At 43.6% G+C, this 18,211-nt stretch overlaps 1 protein-coding gene across 6 annotated transcripts in view; it reads left to right on the top strand.

Annotated features, from left to right (window-relative positions):
* Nucleotides 1-18,211, top strand: part of LOC146204287 (protein arginine N-methyltransferase 5-like) — a 122,161-nt gene that overhangs the window by 75,107 nt on the left and 28,843 nt on the right. For all 6 annotated transcript variants that reach the window (XM_084589232.1, XM_084589229.1, XM_084589231.1 and 3 more), the window contains 2 exons: nucleotides 8,173-8,348; nucleotides 8,804-8,913. In XM_084589232.1, the coding sequence (XP_084445358.1) occupies nucleotides 8,173-8,348; nucleotides 8,804-8,913 (286 nt within the window). The remainder of the gene's footprint in view (nucleotides 1-8,172; nucleotides 8,349-8,803; nucleotides 8,914-18,211) is intronic.

Here is an 18,211-nt window from a genome sequence, read left to right as displayed (position 1 = left end):
TTGTCTCCCAGCGAAAGGGGATGAAGTCCTCGTAGAGATTTTTTTTTATTTGAAAAAAAGTGCAAAAAGAAAAGCTGCCCTTAAGCATTTCCAAGAAATGCATAATGTTGAGTACCGAAAAATTCTGAAGCACGCGCCAACTCGATGGCTGTCGCTTGGGAAATGCCTGGAAAGGTTGATGAATCAATGGGGACCTCTGTTGAGTTTTTTCCTTCATGAGGTGAAAAAAGAAGCCGCAAGTGCGCGATTTCTGTCATACTGCCAAATTCCAAAGACTCTAGTGGTGTCAGCGCAAAGTACAGAACTAGAACACATGCCGTGCGAATTAAAGAGAAAGAAGGCAGCAGGTGCTGCACCAGTGGCAATGAAAAAGGCTAAGGCCACTGATATGGTGGACCAGAGTAGGCCACCATGCAAACATGTGAAGAGAGGCTGTTTCAGTTTTTGAGCTCGGACCTCAACAAAGCGTGCTGTCTTTTTTTGAATAACACCATTTCTGTCTTTGAGGCATTGAACTGTCGGCTGCAGTCTCAAGCTCCTCAAATACACGCATTGCAATCTTCACTTTTTGGGCTTCTTGAAGACCTCCTTTCAAGGTTGGTGCAGCCGCGCCTTTTAAAGGAACACAAGGACCTACTTATAGTTGATTACCATGACAAAGATGGACAGAAGGATGATGAAGACATTGTGGTGGGACTGGAAGCCAAACGCATTGTTCAGAAATTCAAGCCAAGTGAGCAAGAACAATTTTGTGAAACTGTTCGGAAGTACATGATCGCTGCCTGTGATTATATTCACCTCAAATTCCCTTTGGCTGACAATGCAGTAATTCTAGAGTCGCAGATCCGAAATCCATCGGCACTATGTCCTTTCAGAATGTGCTTTTCTTTGTGGAGCGGTTTCCGGTTTTACGGCCACTAAAGCAGCAAGAGTCGAAAGACCAAGCTTGGAATTCTCTGGGAATGGAATTTGTCAAACTTCAGGCGTTTGACATTCCCCAGGATGTGCTGCAAGAGGAACGTGCTGACAGGCAGTGGAGCACCATCTCCCAGCTGAAGGGCGCAGATGGGCAAAAGAAATTTAGCCTATCTCAGCAGTAATGCTTGGAATCCTCTGTATACCACACAGCAATGCTGAATGTGAGAGGCAGTTCAGTATTGTAAAAAAAAATCGCACCCAGTTCAGATCATCCATGTCCGACACAGGGCAGCATCTGCCACATCGAAGATTCCCCAACAGTGAGCAGTGATGTGGCATGTCAGTGGTTTTCAAACAAAAACCACCCAATTCCAGTTCTTTTGAACCAAATAAAAGCAACTCATTCAATATAAATGCCTAATAACTCCTTCACCCCCCCCCCCCCCCCCCCTTTCCAGTCCGATGAGATCTCCCTAATGCCTTTTCTGTGAACCTGGCAGGTATGCATATGTGAAATTACTAGAAGATAATCTATAGTGGCTGCACAGCGACCATAGTTCTGCATAAAGAAAGTGATCAAATTTCAATTAAGAAAGGTAGTAGGCAAGGAGACACGATCTCCCCAGTGCTATTTACAGCTTGCTTAGAGAGTGTATTCAAAGGCATGGAATGGGAACAGTTAGGCATCAGAGTCGATGGAGAATATCTCAGTAATCTGCAATTCGCTGATGACATTGCCTTGTTAAGTAACTCTGGACCAACTGCAACTAATGATAAATGATCTAGACAGGAGAAGCAGAAAGGTGTACCTAAAGATAAATATACAGAAGACTAAGGTACTGCTGAACAGCCTGGGAAAAGAACAGCAGTTTAAAATAGGTAGCAAAGTGTTGGAAGTGGTAGGTGAATACTACTTAGGATAGGTAGTGACCGCAGATTCAGACCACGAAAGGGAAATAAGCTGAGGATAGCACAGAGGGCCAAGGAACGGGAAATGATTGATGTAACGTTAAGAGATAGGAAGCGTGCAGATTGGGCCATAGAAATAACTTAAGTTACTGACATTCTAGTCAAAATTAAGAAGAAATGCACATGGGCAGGACTTGTAGTTCGAAGAGAGGATAACCGATGGTCCCTAAGAGTAACCAATTAGATTCCAAGGGAAGTTAAGCGTAGCAGGGGTTAGCATAAAATTAGGTGGGTGGCTGAGATAAAGAAATTCGCAGGGGTGGAGTGGATGCAGCTAGCACAGGACCGGGTTAATTGGAGAAAAATGGGAGAGGCCTTTGCCCTGCAGTGGTTATAGTCCAGCTGATGTTTATGATTACTTAATTACCATGTCACTAACTAGTAACTAGTATACTTGCACTCAACACTAACTATACAGTGGTATATGCGCAGAACACACTTGGCTTAGCTGACTGCTACAGAGACCAGGTTCGATTTGACACCGCTGCTTAGGCACTCTATTTCTGAGCTTACATTCTAAAACCCAGTTGGCCATGTTAATTATCACCACTGTGTTGAGCAAAAAAAAGCATAGAGTTATGATACCTAATGCTTTTGTACCAGGCGTATGATAAAATAAGTCGCAAAGCTGTTGCGAGGTAGAAATATATTTTCAGAATGCTTAATAAGTAATTTAGGCCCTTTGCCTACATGCACCCCAGCATGCTTGGGACAATGGCAAACTATGAATTAAACGAAGTTTTGAATAAAGGGACATCAATAAAATAAGGGTTTACTCTACATTATAGTGTCAAAAGGCCAGCATATCAGGTATCGGCAGAGTTGCAGTATGCTTTGATTCCATATTTTGCCATATCAAAGTACAGAGTACAGACAGTTAATATGAGGGTGCTTGTTCATTTTTGTTATCAACTGTTGCGCTCAGTACGAGCTGAAGCATACACAATGCGATTGGAGCCTAGTTTTCAAAGCAATACAAGCAGTGGTGCTGGAAAATTTTTCCGTTACCCATTGGTGCAGAAAACAAAGTACACAGAGTTTTTGTGCAAGTTGAGTTCTGCATGTGAAAGCCCACTGATGTACAGATGCCCACAGAAATTTCTGGAGCATGAAAATAACAACAAAGCTTTATTGCTGGACACTCTAAGCGCGGAGACATGAAATAAAGGGTGTAGTCAGTACTTCCCTGCGAAACTTGTACAATGCACCCCTTACTGTCCTGCTCCACTACAAGGCAATGCGGAAGTACAGATTTTTGATGATTTCGCTGTGGTACCCTTACTCTAAGGTGTAAACATCAGTTGGCTCACAATGGAAACGTTGCAAGTCGTATTGAGCATGATAGGACATTAAATACAGTTAAATCTGGTCATAATGAAAGTGAGAAATGTCCGCAATCTGTAGTGGTGCAGCACTACTACGGTGTCTAGATGGGTAGGTGTGCCGACCGGCGGGGGTAACGCGTGACTTTTCTTCATGACGCCGCAGTGGCGCCACCAGCGAAAGCCCGGTTCATGACCGTTTCCTCCGGCCGTCGCCACGCATGACAGAAAGCGACTCGCTTCACTTTTTTCCAAGTGCAAATGAGTTTATTGCAAACAAGCTGTCTTACGGGAATAGGGAAGGGATGTAAACATATTACAAAGGCAGGGGAGACGAGTTTAAGGCTGTTTTTTTACGTACAACGTGTTTGCTGCGTTCCCGATTTTTCAGGCAAGCAACTCCAAACACTGTTATGTCACTTCCTCGTTCTTAATTTTTTTTCCATTAAGTGTTCCACGCCATCACAAGGCAACGCGAATATATATTAACACAGTGCTCAGCTGTGATTTATGCGTGTGCATGGGCGTAAGCAGACCTTGCGAATAAATAAAATGAAACGAGTGCATAAGCTTGTATTGCAAAACGGTATCTTCTAGCTGAACTTTTGAAAGTGCAATAAATGACATGCACACATTAGTGTTTTGAGTCAGTGAAGTAACGCACCCCAAAATCATGCCTATGCGTTCAAAGCACGCGTCTTAATTTCAGGTGTTTTCTTTTTTTTCGCGCGTTTTCACGGGTCAGGTTCTTGCTCTTGACCAAGAAGTGGAGACGCATGATAGAGTAAAACTTGACGACGCTGTTAGTGATCTCAATCTTATGCTCCTCACAACCGATCATAGGCAGAGGTTTGAGCTGCAGAAAAGAGGCGAAGTCTGCGAGACTTTCTAACTTGTCCTGCTTTCCAAGAAATTCCAAAAATACGCCACATGGAACGATTCCAGCTAGCAGTGTCTGTTGTTATCGCACCCTCCACCGTAATTTTTGCTAGCACATCAGCTTTCACGTTCCCCTTCGAGGCGAAAACGCCAAGCACCTGGTGCCACTTTCCCGTGAATGGTTGGAAGAGAACAACTAGGGCGTGATCCGCCAATTCTGAGCTGGAGCTAGATGAAAATATTTCGAGGTCCACCAAACCGTTCACTTTCCCGTAGTGGCTGACCGTCAGGTTCTCGGAAAGTTTAATTTCATCCATCGTAATGCCGCCATGACGTTGCTGCTCCGTCATGCATATGCATTTTTCCTTCAATGCAGCAAACACCCGTTTGTTGAAGTTGAATCCGCTTCGAAATCCGCGCAGGTACCGTTGGAGACACTTTCTGCCGGGCAGCAGCATGATCTTCTCCTTGCGCAGGTGCTCATAAAGCCGTTTGCTCCTCATCCGCATTATCAAGCATTCGAGCAGCCACTCGCGCTGGTACTTTGAAGCATTTAAACAGGCCATGACTTGTGACTGTTGTCTTACTGACAAATTTTCTATTCTTGACATGAGCGCGGCTTTCTAGTTTTGAGTTCTTCCTCCTCATCTCTTCCAGTTTTGTCTCAAGAGTAAACATATTTCGCTTCAGTCTCTTGAACTTTGCGGTTACAAGCTTTCTCTTCTTTTCGCGCTCCCTCGACCTCCGGTCCTTTGTTCTTTTGTACGACAGCTGATTTAGGAGCAACTTTTTTGCGTATCGGCAATGCAAACAGGAGTCTTCTTGACTTGTGGCGATGCCGACGCATTTGGAGCTGAATGTTGTGTTTCCGTGGATTCTTATATTCTTGGATTTCGCGAGGACGGTGTCAAGTTTGTCATTGCATTTTATGCCCTGACATGGAATCATGGCATCCACGTCAGCCAAAGGTCCCCAACCTGTTCACAAGTTTCCAAATCCAGCTTCTGTGTTACGGCGCCTTGCACGGACACGGTGGCTCGCAGTTTTGACGCACAGTGCTCCAGGAGTATTACTTTCACCAGAACGATGCTCTGTCCGCTTTTTCTGCAAGTCGAGAACGCAGAGGCGCCAGAATCTTCAATAGAGTGATGTGTCCAGCCGCTGTGGGATACCGTGCAGGTGGTGAAGTCAATGTCAACCGCACGAGGTGACACTTCAGTTACAGACGTAGAGATGCCTTCACTGGAGCTTGAAGGTACTGGATCGTCCGGCACTGTCTCAAGGTCGTGGCTGTCACTTCTGGCAGCCTTGGTTGGGCGGCAGCCTGTGGAATTCTTCGTCTTTCGTTTCGCGGTCACCTTTCTTGACAGGTAAGCAGGAGCATCGGGCAGGGCAGAAGGCACGGCATCTTTCGTCAATCGTGGGTGAGAACGTGGGAGGCTAACAACGTTGCCTTCTATCATATATTTGTAATCCCGTTCGATACACTCTTGGTCAAAATGCCGCTCACACACAGCGGAGTGTGGCTGCAACCTCTTGTCGGCACGATGAAGAGCAAGCTCCCACCATCCCGCGGCGCCGAAAACAGCGAGACTTTCAGTCCTTTTCTCGATGACTTGTAGCCGGATTTGCAGAAGGGTGCGAAACAAGTTGTGTCCTTTTTGGTCTTCATTCCGATCACTTCTAACAAAAAGCGCAGCGCCTGCTCCGCTACGGCGCTTGCATGTGGACGATGACAGATAGCAAACAGACGAGAAAACAGGTAGCTAGTGTCGTCTGTTTATTGTTTCAATGCCAGACCTCAAAAGTCTCAGTTTCAGCTACTATTTTGACTGATAACGCAAGTAATAAGCAATGTTTTTAAACAAAAATGAGGTTAACAAAACGCGCGATGCGATTGTGACAAGTAGCAGACGATCCGCCGGTGAGCACCGGGCGGAGAACAGCAGCGCCAGTTTCGTCGTCATGAAGCGGAGGCACGCGGAACTACGCTTTGTGCCCTGCCGGTCGGCACACCTACCCATCTAGCCACCGTAGCACTACTACCCGCATTCTCGCAAAGACCCAATGTCTGAAGCCAATCTGACCTTTGACCTTTCCGAGGGACATCAGGTGTCCACAGAAACAAAGTGCGGCTGATACTGCGCCTTCACTTTCCTGTAAAACAGTTATAGAACGCCGTTGAACTTTGATGCGTTCAACAGAACGCTGGCTGTGTTTGACAAGGGTTGCACGATGTACTGTGTGCAGCAGCAATGCTCAGGCTTTCACATTTCTCCACTGCAGATTCTGCAGTGCTTTCGGAACTTTTAGTGCTGCAGCACACATGCAGTGTGTGGTCTGGAAGAACGGCCGGCTGATTAACACTGCAAAATAACATTTAATAATTGAGCCACAGCAAATGCATTCCTGTCAAAATGCCCTGCTGCTCCACAATATTCCGTGATTAACTTAGTTAAACCATCTGTTTTCGTTACATCCAGGTTTTTGTTATATGCAGTTTTCGCGTGAAGATTCGAAAGGACAATGCGTAATGAAAACCAGATTGAGCATTGGCTGTAGGGGAAACCACTGTGAAAGTGTTTATAGTATTAGTATTATTTGGAGTTACAGAAGCAGTGAAACATTTTCTGATTACGCTGAGGGCTTGGTGCAACTTCATCTCTACCACAGCTTGTGCGACACGTCTACGATTGAGCGGGGAAAGGGAAGTGGTAGAGGAGTCGGACTGGGGGAGAGCATGCGCATTTGCGCAGCCGCTGAGCAAGTAGGCGCCTGTGTCTTAGCGCATGTTCCCGCTCACCTATCACCGTTGCCCCAGGAAACCGACCCTGCCTCACGTCGCCGGCGCTCTCCACTATTTCCGCTACCGACGCACGGGAGTTCACGAGCAACCGCGACGGCTATGCATGCACACTGCTTGCCCAGTCTTTTTTGTCTGTTGTTTTTCGCTGCTTTTGAGCATTAAGTAGTGTAGTACCACATTCCAAAAGTGAAAGCGAGTGCTGCATTTTCCACGTAGATACACTGTCGGCACTGAAACCCTGCACTTTGTATCCACTGTTATTGCTCGTTGCTGTTGTAGACGTTCCGCTCACATTCGCCATGAAACTTGCGGGGTTCTGCTAAATTTTCAAATATTTAGGATTAGCCAAAAGATGGTGCTGCGAGTTCGTTATATCAAGGTAAACTGCCGTGACATTTTCGTTACATGGAGTTTTCAGATATGTGTACTTCTCATTGGGAGTGGTGTTGGGGAATTGAAAAGCTTTGTAATATTGACGAATCACTACATGGAGGTTCGTTACATTGAGGTTCAACTGTAAATTCAACCATGCTTTCAGCTGTAAAAATCATAGAAAAGATGCAGGGGATATTATATTACTCATAAAATGAGGTCTCGTGCCTTAGTTGGGCTAAATATTGTAGTTTGTTATTGTCAGCTTATTCAAAAGGTGAGAGGTTATAATTCAGTTATTAATTATTGCCCAGAGGCATCTAACGTGATTTTCACTGTGAACCACGCTTAACGGTGCTAACACATGAAAAAAAAACTTATCCTACAAAACTCTTTTAGCTGAGTACAAGCTAGGAGGATGTCATTTTTATGTGCTTCTACTCAATACAGATTTGGGAAGAAAGGGATGAGTGATTGACCAGGTGGTGTGTTAACAATGCATGTGAGCTGTAACTCTGCATAGCATTGGTTTAGTCACATTGCAGATGCATACGGGTCAAATTCAACCATGTGCATACATCACCAAAAATTGGTAGCGCAAGCAGTTCTGACAGTTGTCTGCGGACACAGAGTGTCAAGTGGCATTACTCGTTGCCACCAGTGCTTGTTGTTTTAATGGGTTAGCATTGCCTGTTCATGCTGTAGTGTACCATCAGGACTGGAGCTTGAGCACTGTTTGAGTAGGTGTCGTGCATGAAGCTTGGTTCTTCAGGTTTTTATGCTGACCAAAGATTTGAGGAATTTGGCTTTGTTATTTTGGCCTCAGCCTTGTGAAATCCATTTGAGAATAGGACATTGTAAACATGGGACGTGTACTGAAAGGACTGCTGTCTTATGTTCATGCAGGTTACTTTCACAGAAGAATGACTGTTGGAAAGAGCAGGTCACAGTGGTGTCCTGTGACATGCGTGACTTTGAGCCTCCTGAAAAGGCAGACATTCTTGTGTCTGAGCTGTTGGGCTCATTTGGTGACAATGAACTTTCTCCGGAGTGCTTGGACGGTGCTCAGCGTTTCTTAAAAGGTGACATTCCTCCTCCCTCTTTTTTTTTTGCATCTGATGACTTCAAAATCAAGCAGCAAGCTGTAGGATGTCCGCAGTGCATACCTCTTGGCTTCATTATTGTGGTACATAACATGATGGTATAAAAAACAAATTGCATCATCTAATAATTATGCTGTGTGAGAAGCTTTGTGACTTTTTTTGCTTTTGTGGAATTCACGGAAGTGGATGAAACCAATGCAGTTTCTTAACCTATATTTGTAAGCACACTTCAGAATGACATAGTTGTGCACCATGATATCGGGTGGTTGTAGCCTTGCAGTAATTGCAACCTGCTGCATGAAAAATTCACTTTGTGCAAAGCATTTGGCTTCACTTTCATTATTCACAGCACCAGAGTAGAATGGTTGATGATGTGCCATGGTGTGAGTTGATGACTAACTTTGTTTCACTAAAATTCTTTCTTGCCTCTCAAGATGATGGAATCAGCATTCCCTGTAAGTATTCCTCATACTTATCACCGCTGCAATCTCAAAAGCTGTTTACAGAAGTGGCAGCGTTGAGGGAGAAGGACAAACATCCTCTGGTAAGCTTGATTGCACTTTCCAAAGGAAAAAGTCATTTTTTATCTTTCAGTAGTGTTTTCTGTAAGAATTTCTAAAACTCTTTAACTTGTATGTAATATGGAAATGAAAAATTAATGCACATACAGTCTGTCAAAAATTGAAATCTTAAGTTGTATGTGCTTCTAGGCCATACTTTATGGCTTATTATGCATCTCCAGCATTCCACTGATTTTGTTTTTAATGCAAACTTTTTTCTTTGTAAATGATGAATGCTGGATCCAGAGCAACCACCAAGCCCGTCATTGACAGAAAATTGCAGCAGCAATGCTGCATTCACAACTGCTTTGTATCCGCATCCATTAATACTAGTGCTAACAGGCTATCAATGGAATGCATATTTTTGTGTACCTGGGTGTGTCAAAATCGTGAAGTTCACTGGCACACTCGCTACTAGGCTAGCATTCATCTTTGATTTAGTACCTACATGGTGTAAGGTTTTCAGGAGTGATAGAGCAAACGTTGCATATGGAACATCAAAGCAAACAAACCGGAAAGAATGGTTCCTTTCATTGCTCCCGTTTCATTGCTGGGAAGATGGCCTCATATAAGTAGCTTGGTGAACTGAGTAAAACAGAGCAGTCCGAATACATGGAGTTCCTGTGTGGTTATCACCCACTGCTCTGTATCTCTTTCTGGTGCAGGTCGCACAAACAGTGATAAATTCATAAAACGTAGGCTGAACGGAATCCGTTGCACTGTCGGCCCATGGAGAAATGCACTGAGCCAGATGTCTTTCTCGAAATCACTGCCTGGGCACAACAAACTAGAGTGCATGTATTTTGTTCGCAGATTTGAAGGGAATAATTCCCTCCAGAGCTATACACTCCACTTGCAGTCTGGCTGATTTGTCCAATCAGCTTACTGTCTGTTAGTATAAGGTATTTACTAAGGTAATCGCTAATAGAATCAGGACAACCATAGACTTCAATCAAGCAAAGGATCAAGCAGGGTTTCGGAAACGGTACTCTACTATCGATCATATCCATACTATCAATCAGGTGATAGAAAAATGCTCGGAATATAACCAGCCCTTATACATAGCATTCATTGATTACGAAAACGAATTGGCTCAGTTGAAACCTCGGCGGTGATGCAGGCATTGCGAAATCAAGGGGTAGACGAGCCGTACGTGAAAGTGCTGGAAGATATATATAGTGGCTGCACAGCAACCATAGTTCTGCATAAAGAAAGTAACAAAATTCCTATAAAGAAAGGTGTTAGGCAAGGAGACACAATCTCCCCAGTGCTATTCACAGCTTGCTTAGAGGAAGTATTCAGAGACTTGGAATGGGAGCAGTTAGGGATAAGGGTAGATGGAGAATACCTCAGTAATCTGCAATTTGCTGATGACATTGCCTTGCTAAGCAACTCGGGGGATGAACTGCAAATAATGATTGATGACCTAGACAAGAAAAGTAGAAAGGTAGGCTTGAAAATCAATATGCAGAAGACTAAGGTAATGCTCAACAGCCTCGGGAAGCAAGAGCAGTTTACATTAGGTAGCGAAGTACTGGAAGTAGTAAGCGAATATGTCTACTTAGGACAGGTAGTAACCGCAGATCCGGACCATGAAAAGGAAATAACAAGAAGAATAAGATTGGGATGGAGCGCATTTGGCAAGCACTCTCAGATTATGACTGGCAGCTTACCGGTATCGCTAAAGAGGAAAGTATATAGCAGTTGCATCTTACCTGTACTCACTTGTGGCGCTGAAACGTGGAGGCTAACCAAGAGAGTTCTACTTAAGTTGAGGACAACCCAGAGGGCTATGGAACGAAAAATGATAGGGGTAACATTAAGAGATAGGAAGCGTGCAGAGTGGGTCAGAGAAATAACTCAAGTTACCGACATTCTAGTGGAAATTAAGAAGAAGAAATGGACATGGGCAGGACATGTAGTGCGAAGAGAGGATAACCGATGGTCGCTTAGGGTAACAAACTGGATTCCAAGGGAAGGAAAGCGTAGCAGGGGGCGGCAGAAAGTTAGGTGGGCGGATGAGATTAAGAAGTATGCAGGGGTCAAGTGGGTGCAGCTAGCACAGAACCGGGTTAAGTGGAGAAATGTGGGAGAGGCCTTCGTCCTGCAGTGGGTATAGTCAGGCTGATGATGATGATGATGATCTTGATTTGTCATAATCTTCCATTGGAATTCAGCACTAGCAAAAGAATTAATGCAAGGTGTGTCAGCGAGAGTGGTGCCCTTTATTTTAAAAATGTGCATTCTGAAATCAAACATTGCTTCCCAATGGTCACACTAAGTGCAATAGTGCATGGAAAATGGGAAAGAACTGTGAGATTACCTCAGTGTGCAAGTATATTTACAGCTGAATGTTATGCTCTGGCAGTGGCTGTAAGCAAAATAGTCAACGAGAACATTACAAACAGTATTATATACACAGACTCCTTAAGTGTTCTCACAGCCCTTCACCATAAAAATGCAGTTGCACCACTACTCGGGGAAATCATACACAACATATCAGCAGCCTCTACTCGAGGACATAAAATAACATTTTATTGGGTCCCGAGTCATGTTGGCATTGGAGGCAATGAGAGAGCAGACTTTTGCGCTACCCAAGCCCATGAAAAACGAATAAAAAACATTGATATGCCATACAGAGACTGCATGATGCTAGTGCACAACAAACTAAAGGACGAATGGCAGTCATCATGGAGTAGGGAGGTAAATAATAAACTGCATTGGTGAAGCCCACTTTAAGGGAATGGAAATTATGTCGCCATCAAGAACATTTTATAGAAGTGATTTTATGCCGTCTCCGCATTGACCACACACACGACACACAACTTTTTGTTGAGAAAAGAAAACAAACCTCTGTGTGAAGAATGTGGACAGGAACTCGCCATAAACCACATTTTACTTTCATGCACAAGATTTGAAATGCTAAGGAAAAAGTATTTTACTCGATTTTACGATGAACACATTCCTTTCCATCCAGCTTTAATTTTAGGTGAAAGCGGACTTGTCAATCTATTATGTGTTTTAGCTTTTTAAAGGAAGCAAATGTTTTACGGAAACTATAGAATAAATAGTGTACGCCACTTACAACCTTGTGCTTGGCTCATGATAGCCTGAGCTGCTTATGCGCCATTAAACTCAACACAACACAACACAACATAACACTCTCATATATTGCAAATGTTGGAACAGCGATACTAGATGTTGATTCACCAAATTCTGCCGTTGAACATTTCAACCAGTACATTTTGGCAGTACCGCTGCGATGGCACAGTGGTCAAGGGTGCTCGGCTGCTGTGTCCAAGGATGCGGGATCAAATCTTGGCCACGCTTTTCGATGAAGGTGAAAACCAAGCCACCCATGTGCTGTGCAATGCCAGTGCACGTTAAAGAGCTCCAGGTGGTCGAAATTTCCGGAGCCCTCCAATACTGCGTCTCTCATAGCCTGAGTCACTTTAGGACGTTAAACCTCATAAACCAAACCAAACATTTTGGCAGCTCAGGTCATGCATTTATAGGAATGAGTAGCATACCATCACAGTGTGCCATGCCAGGTTCTACATCTGGGAAAATGTGCTAAAATGGCACCTGTTGCATGCCTCTGTATCTTTCAGGCTAAGGATTGCAATAAGGCTGCTTGATTTGCTAAATTTGCTTGTGGCAGAACGTGTATGATGATTTGAACTGGCAACCACTGGGAACTCTAATGGGTCTGCCCAGTCGGTGGTCATGGTGGCTGGGATGTAGGCCAAAGCTTCTTGCCACATTATGCTTGGCTAGGTTTTCTTGCAGTGCACGCATACAGTAGAAATATAAAATATACACTTAAGGTTCAAAAGAAACATTGTCAGGCATAGTTGCAGACTGCAGAAAAAAAAGCAGCTGTAGTAAAACCGACATTTGGGCTAGTTCGTACATCTTCAAGAACTTTATTGGCTCTGTGACAGGGGACAAACAAGAGAAGGAAGGGCAAGCGCCTGTCCTTCTTTTTCTTTGTACCCTGTCGCAGCGCTGCAAAAGTTTTCAAAAAGCAGCTTACTACACTTGGCAAATGTAGCACAACAGTGTAAGCTTGTGGCATTTCATATGTTCTGCACAGAGGTTGGACTTTTCAGTTTATACAGTGCAGTCTACTTATAACGATATTGAGAAAACCAGAATATTCTATCGTTATAACCAGTTATCGTTATATCTGGACTGGCAAAAAAAAAAAAAACTAAAAAAAAAAAAGCACACACACACGTATTTTCCCATACATGTAGGCTTGCCTATTTCCAGCGATGAGTGAATCAGGTTGAACAGCGCTGATCATTGTAAAGAGCACTAAGCACTTTATTACAGGATACATCAACAGGAGGTATTCATGTGACGTCAAAGCTGACGCCAGTACGTAGTAGACTCCATCTTTGTGTCCTGTTCTGACTGGTGCGGTCGGCGGCTCAGCTGCTCTAGTGCACCCGTTTTCTCTGTCACTCAACCTGATGCGAGCACTGATCATGATGAGAGTTCGAATTATCTGCAAAGTCTGCGCGATGCGGACAGAGACTAGTGCATCAAAAAATGGAACTGTGTGGCACTGTCCTGCGTTTGCAGTCGATGTGCGCAACTGCACGATAAGCGCTGACTTGTGGCTGCCTGCGCCTAAATATGTGCGATATTCATGAGTTCCTTGTGCTTCGTGTTGACTTTGTCATAGGAAACCAGCTGAAAGCCAGAGGATCACTCGAAGGACCTAGCTCATTACAAATGGCTAGTTTAAAGGGCTGAATCAGACGAACCCACGCATTGCGCAATTACATGCGTGCTGTAAAATGCTCCTCCTAGCTATACTGCTGAATCCTTGAAGCTGAAATTTCGCATAGAAATGGCATTTTAATTTTTTATACAAAACTTGTTTAGGGTGCTTGCCTGACTTGATCAGAAGTTGGATGTTCGCGTCATCTAGGGTGGCAGCGAAGCAAAGGAAGCTGCAGTTACAGCAACAGCACTGGTGTCTCCACCTTGTTGCACTATGTGGGCTCGAAATTATTTTTTGCAGTGCACAAACAAAACTCTTCCAATTTAGTGCAGTTTTGGCCAAACTAGGTTTTGCTTGTTATTATTGATAAGAACGTTTGTAAAGCTCTTCAAACCTTCCGCAAAACAACTCTGCCCGTCTACGTTTTTTCACCGAATTCGTATGTTCTTGTTCCTGTAAACAGCATGAGATAGCGCCACAGGTGCCGTTGCTGAGACAACAGCCTGCTTTGCTTCGCAGCTGACACAAACTATTCAAACATTCGACGTCTTCTGATCGCATGATGCAAGTAATCCAAACAAATTTGGTATGACAAGTGTAACACGCGTTATTTATTGATCATTTAAAGCCACTGCTTATTAACTTTATTGCACACACAAGTCAATCCCCGCCGGTGTTTGTCGAGCCCTCTTTTCAAAGCTTCGATTGTCGCAAAACACTACAGGAAGGTGTTGGCGGCGCACTGCAGTGCATGGCCATGGAAACGGTGACGCATATTGTCATGTACATTGCCGTGCCGCTATTTTACCTGGAATACAGCGTTCAAATGCATGAAGAACAGTCGTGCACGGATTGTGGCAACAGCTGGCTACCAGGACACATTCAGAAGACTTCAGCCCAGCCCATTGTTGACATAGGTTTAATTCCCATCTTCTGTGATACCCGCGCGGTTGGGCCATGCCACTTACGTGATGTCTCATCTCGGAGGGATGTTTCATTTGGCCGGAGTCGTTTGTGTGCTTTCGGAACCTTAAAAAGGCCAAGGTCCATCGCGCAGCTCTTCAGCTTCCGCTTCTTGCTCTGTGTATGGCTATTACAGTGTACGACAGCGCAATAACCCATATCTACAGGTGCCACTGCTTGCGGAACCCTATTATAGCACTTGATAATACTTTTGCGACACAAAAATGCCCGACTGTGCCACAATTACCCATAATGCACTGCGCACGGCACGTCAGTGAATACCCCCTATTGGGCGTGAGGACATGCCGAGGCGCCACCTCTTGGCAATGCCGTGTGACGAAGTAAGTGGGATAACGTGCATTGAACTGCAGCTGTGTCTAGGCAGTTTACTTGCGTGTTAATGGTAAATTTACTTATCTCTTTCATATACATTTCGGTTTAGGCCTGTTGAAGACTATTTGACGTATTAGGCCAACTCTATTTGGCAAGAAGGCTTTTCACAGAGTCCCTGCGCTGTCGAAGCATAGCCAGCGAGTTTGAACTACTACTACGATGCCGCACACCTGCAGCGTTGTCGCGGTTGTTAAAGAAAGTGAACATATGACATCCAGTGAGAAATAAGCGGTCATAAATCACGGTAGTCATTTTAAGGAAATTATGCGCTGCATTGCTGCTTTTCTTGGTAATCATATTTCTGTGCTAGAGGAACGGAGCTCACAGATGGTGACAGATGCGGAGCAACTTCGCTCAGTGCCGCCAGAAGCAGCGTCATTCGTCTGATCCCTGAAAAGTAAAGTTTTACAGTGGGGATGACATGAAGAAATTCTTAAAGCAATTGTGCAGAGGTTCCTTCTTGTTCCTTCTTGCGCACTGACCGCGATCATTGCCACTTGAGCTTCGGGTGGTGTTTATTTTTCCGTGTAGTTTTGTGAACCCTTATGTGAGCAGGTCATGGTATGCATAGTTTATTTGTTTTGTCGGTTAGAAATTACTGCTGAATTTTCCTAAGATGAGTCACAATGTGTACCACTGCGCATGGCAGCAGAATCGTTTAGTTTTATTCACCAATGCCTTCATTGAGAAAAAATTTGACTCCTCCCCACTTTCGGACGAACATTACTTGCTCTGGGTAGCTACTGCTCAACGAAGAAGCCAGTATATTTTCTATCCTGCCAGCAATTGTGCTTCGTTTGCTTCACAAGTGATAAGTGCAATAATATATACTTTAACCAGCGCCAGTCATTCGGCCACAACTCACGGATCTCTCTAACTCCTATAGATAAAATCTTGCTTGATGAAATGCACGTTGTACACACAAGAATGATCACTCACTTCTTTATACATTGGCAACTTGTTTAAGCAAGCTTCCTTCAGCTAATTTTTTTATGTAGAAATGGAAGAATGCGCCGGGTTTCGTCGTGTATTCAGAGCAGTAACGGATTCTGTCAACAGCTTAAATAAACTAAAGTAACAACAGGGATGACGCAAGATGCAAGCGTGTGATCCTAGCACACATCAAAAAGCAAAACTGCTGAGAACACCGTGACTTTCATCTTGTGAAACGCACAAATTCAATCCAGCGCCTGCTTCAGCAGCAGTAAGCCAAGCCACATGATCCCACTTGCTCCCCTAGGTCGACACTAGCGCCGTTCGTTCCACTGGTGGAGCTTGCGCTCAATAGCCACAAAATAACTTAAGCATACTTAAAGTTAGAAATTCGCGCTCGCTTGAGCGGCCGCTGAAGCTTGAAAATTGCTGTGAGCGTCGCTTCCAGTAGCGCATACGCTGGCTGCAGTCCTTTTTGCGTGCATAAAACTGATCAGCGACTGCATGAACTGCAGGACATCCCCGACCTTGATGATTGTTAAAACTGTAGAGTGTGAATGCCCATACTTTTTCACGAGTTTTCCAACCTTGAAACTCTGCCAGAAATTCCGACAAGTCTGCTGTCTCATCTAGAGAGCTATCATGCCGTCATCGTGGTCAGCGCCATCTTCCGCGGACACAAAATTGGTGATGGTGACGACAATACGGCAGCACCCTTTGCGCGATGATAGGGAGTGATTGTGATGAAGATTGCACTCATTTCCTAACCGCACAATGTCCTCGCTGAATTCTTCATGCCGGTGCTTTTAGCTGCTTATGTAGAGTTTTCACGCCATTGTATTTTATTTATCAAACATTCAGGGAAATTTTCATGATAGACATGTACTGGGTGGCGATAAAGCTATCGTATATTATACCACCAATAATCAATCGTTATATCTGGTTTATTTTTAATAAGGGCAATGGGAAAACTGATAAATCTGAAGAATTTGATCGTTATAAGCGATATATTGTTATGTACGGTATCATTTTAAGTGGACTGCACTGCATTTAGTTTAATGGACCAAGTGTTTATTTCAGAATATGATTTTTCAATTTTGTTTTGAGACGTTACTCACTCACTCACAACAATTTTTTTTTTTTTTTTAATTGTGCTGGTAGTGTTTCTGTGCAGTCAAAAGTTGCATACAATTCATTGCCGCTTTAGTTTGGCAAGGGTGTTTATCACGTTCAGCTGTTTTCTTTGCACTAATAGAATTTCTGAAAAAGCAAACTCCATATGAACACATATTGCAAGAGTTTCTAACACTGGATGACAAATACATGGCATTCTATGGTTAAAAAACAGTGCAATTTGTTGGACGTGCAATAATTCGACCTATAGGAGAAAATGGTGCGATTACTTCAGTGCTCATCAGTTTTAACTGCTTAATGTTATGCCATCTGATTAGTTGTAGAAACAATATTAAAAGAAAAATATCACAAACAGTATCGTTTACTCAGACTCGCTAAGCATAATCACAACACTGCACCCAAAAAATGCACTGGATCCCTTAATTGGATATGTGTTTCATAATGTAGTAAAAGCTGATAAACAAGGAAAGGTAATAAAAGCTCTGCTGGGTACATAGCCATGTGGGAATTGCCAAAATTGAGAAAGCAGATGAATGTGCTGCACGCACTTGCAATGCTGTAGTAAAACAAATCGACATACCTCGTAAAGACTGTATGAAGTTTATACAGAGCAAACTAAGAACTAAAATGACAGGCTTCATGAGATAATGGAGAGAACAAACTACATCTGGTCAAGCCTATCATTCAAGAATGGAAGTCATGTAGCCATGAAGACTGCATGACTGCATGAAGAAGCATTTTATTAAAGTAATCCTATGTCTCCTCTACATTGGGCATCTCATACACAACTCTATCCTCTTCAAGGAAGAAAAACCTATGTTTGAAGCATGCGGTAATGAGCTGGCAGTAAACCATGTTCTATCATCATGTGTAAAATTTTAAGAAATAAAGAAAAAAGCATTTTACATGGCTCTATTATAATTAACCCATACCACTTCACCCTCTTGCTAGGAGAAAATGGTCTTGTTGAAATTTCTTATGTTTTCAATTTAAATTTTAGGGAAGTAAACCTTGCACACAAACTCCTACAGTACTCTGAAAAAAGTTCATAGCACACCACGAATTCAACCCTGTTTTTGTCACATGATGGCTCAGATGGCTATGCATCGTAAAAAACGCGTTCA

Source organism: Amblyomma maculatum, chromosome 1 (assembly GCF_055883805.1).
Source record: "Amblyomma maculatum isolate TAMU_Amacu chromosome 1, ASM5588380v1, whole genome shotgun sequence".
In the NCBI taxonomy this organism is placed as follows: domain Eukaryota; kingdom Metazoa; phylum Arthropoda; class Arachnida; order Ixodida; family Ixodidae; genus Amblyomma; species Amblyomma maculatum.
Note: the sequence above shows the minus strand (reverse complement) of the source record. Positions and strands in the feature narration are given on the sequence as shown.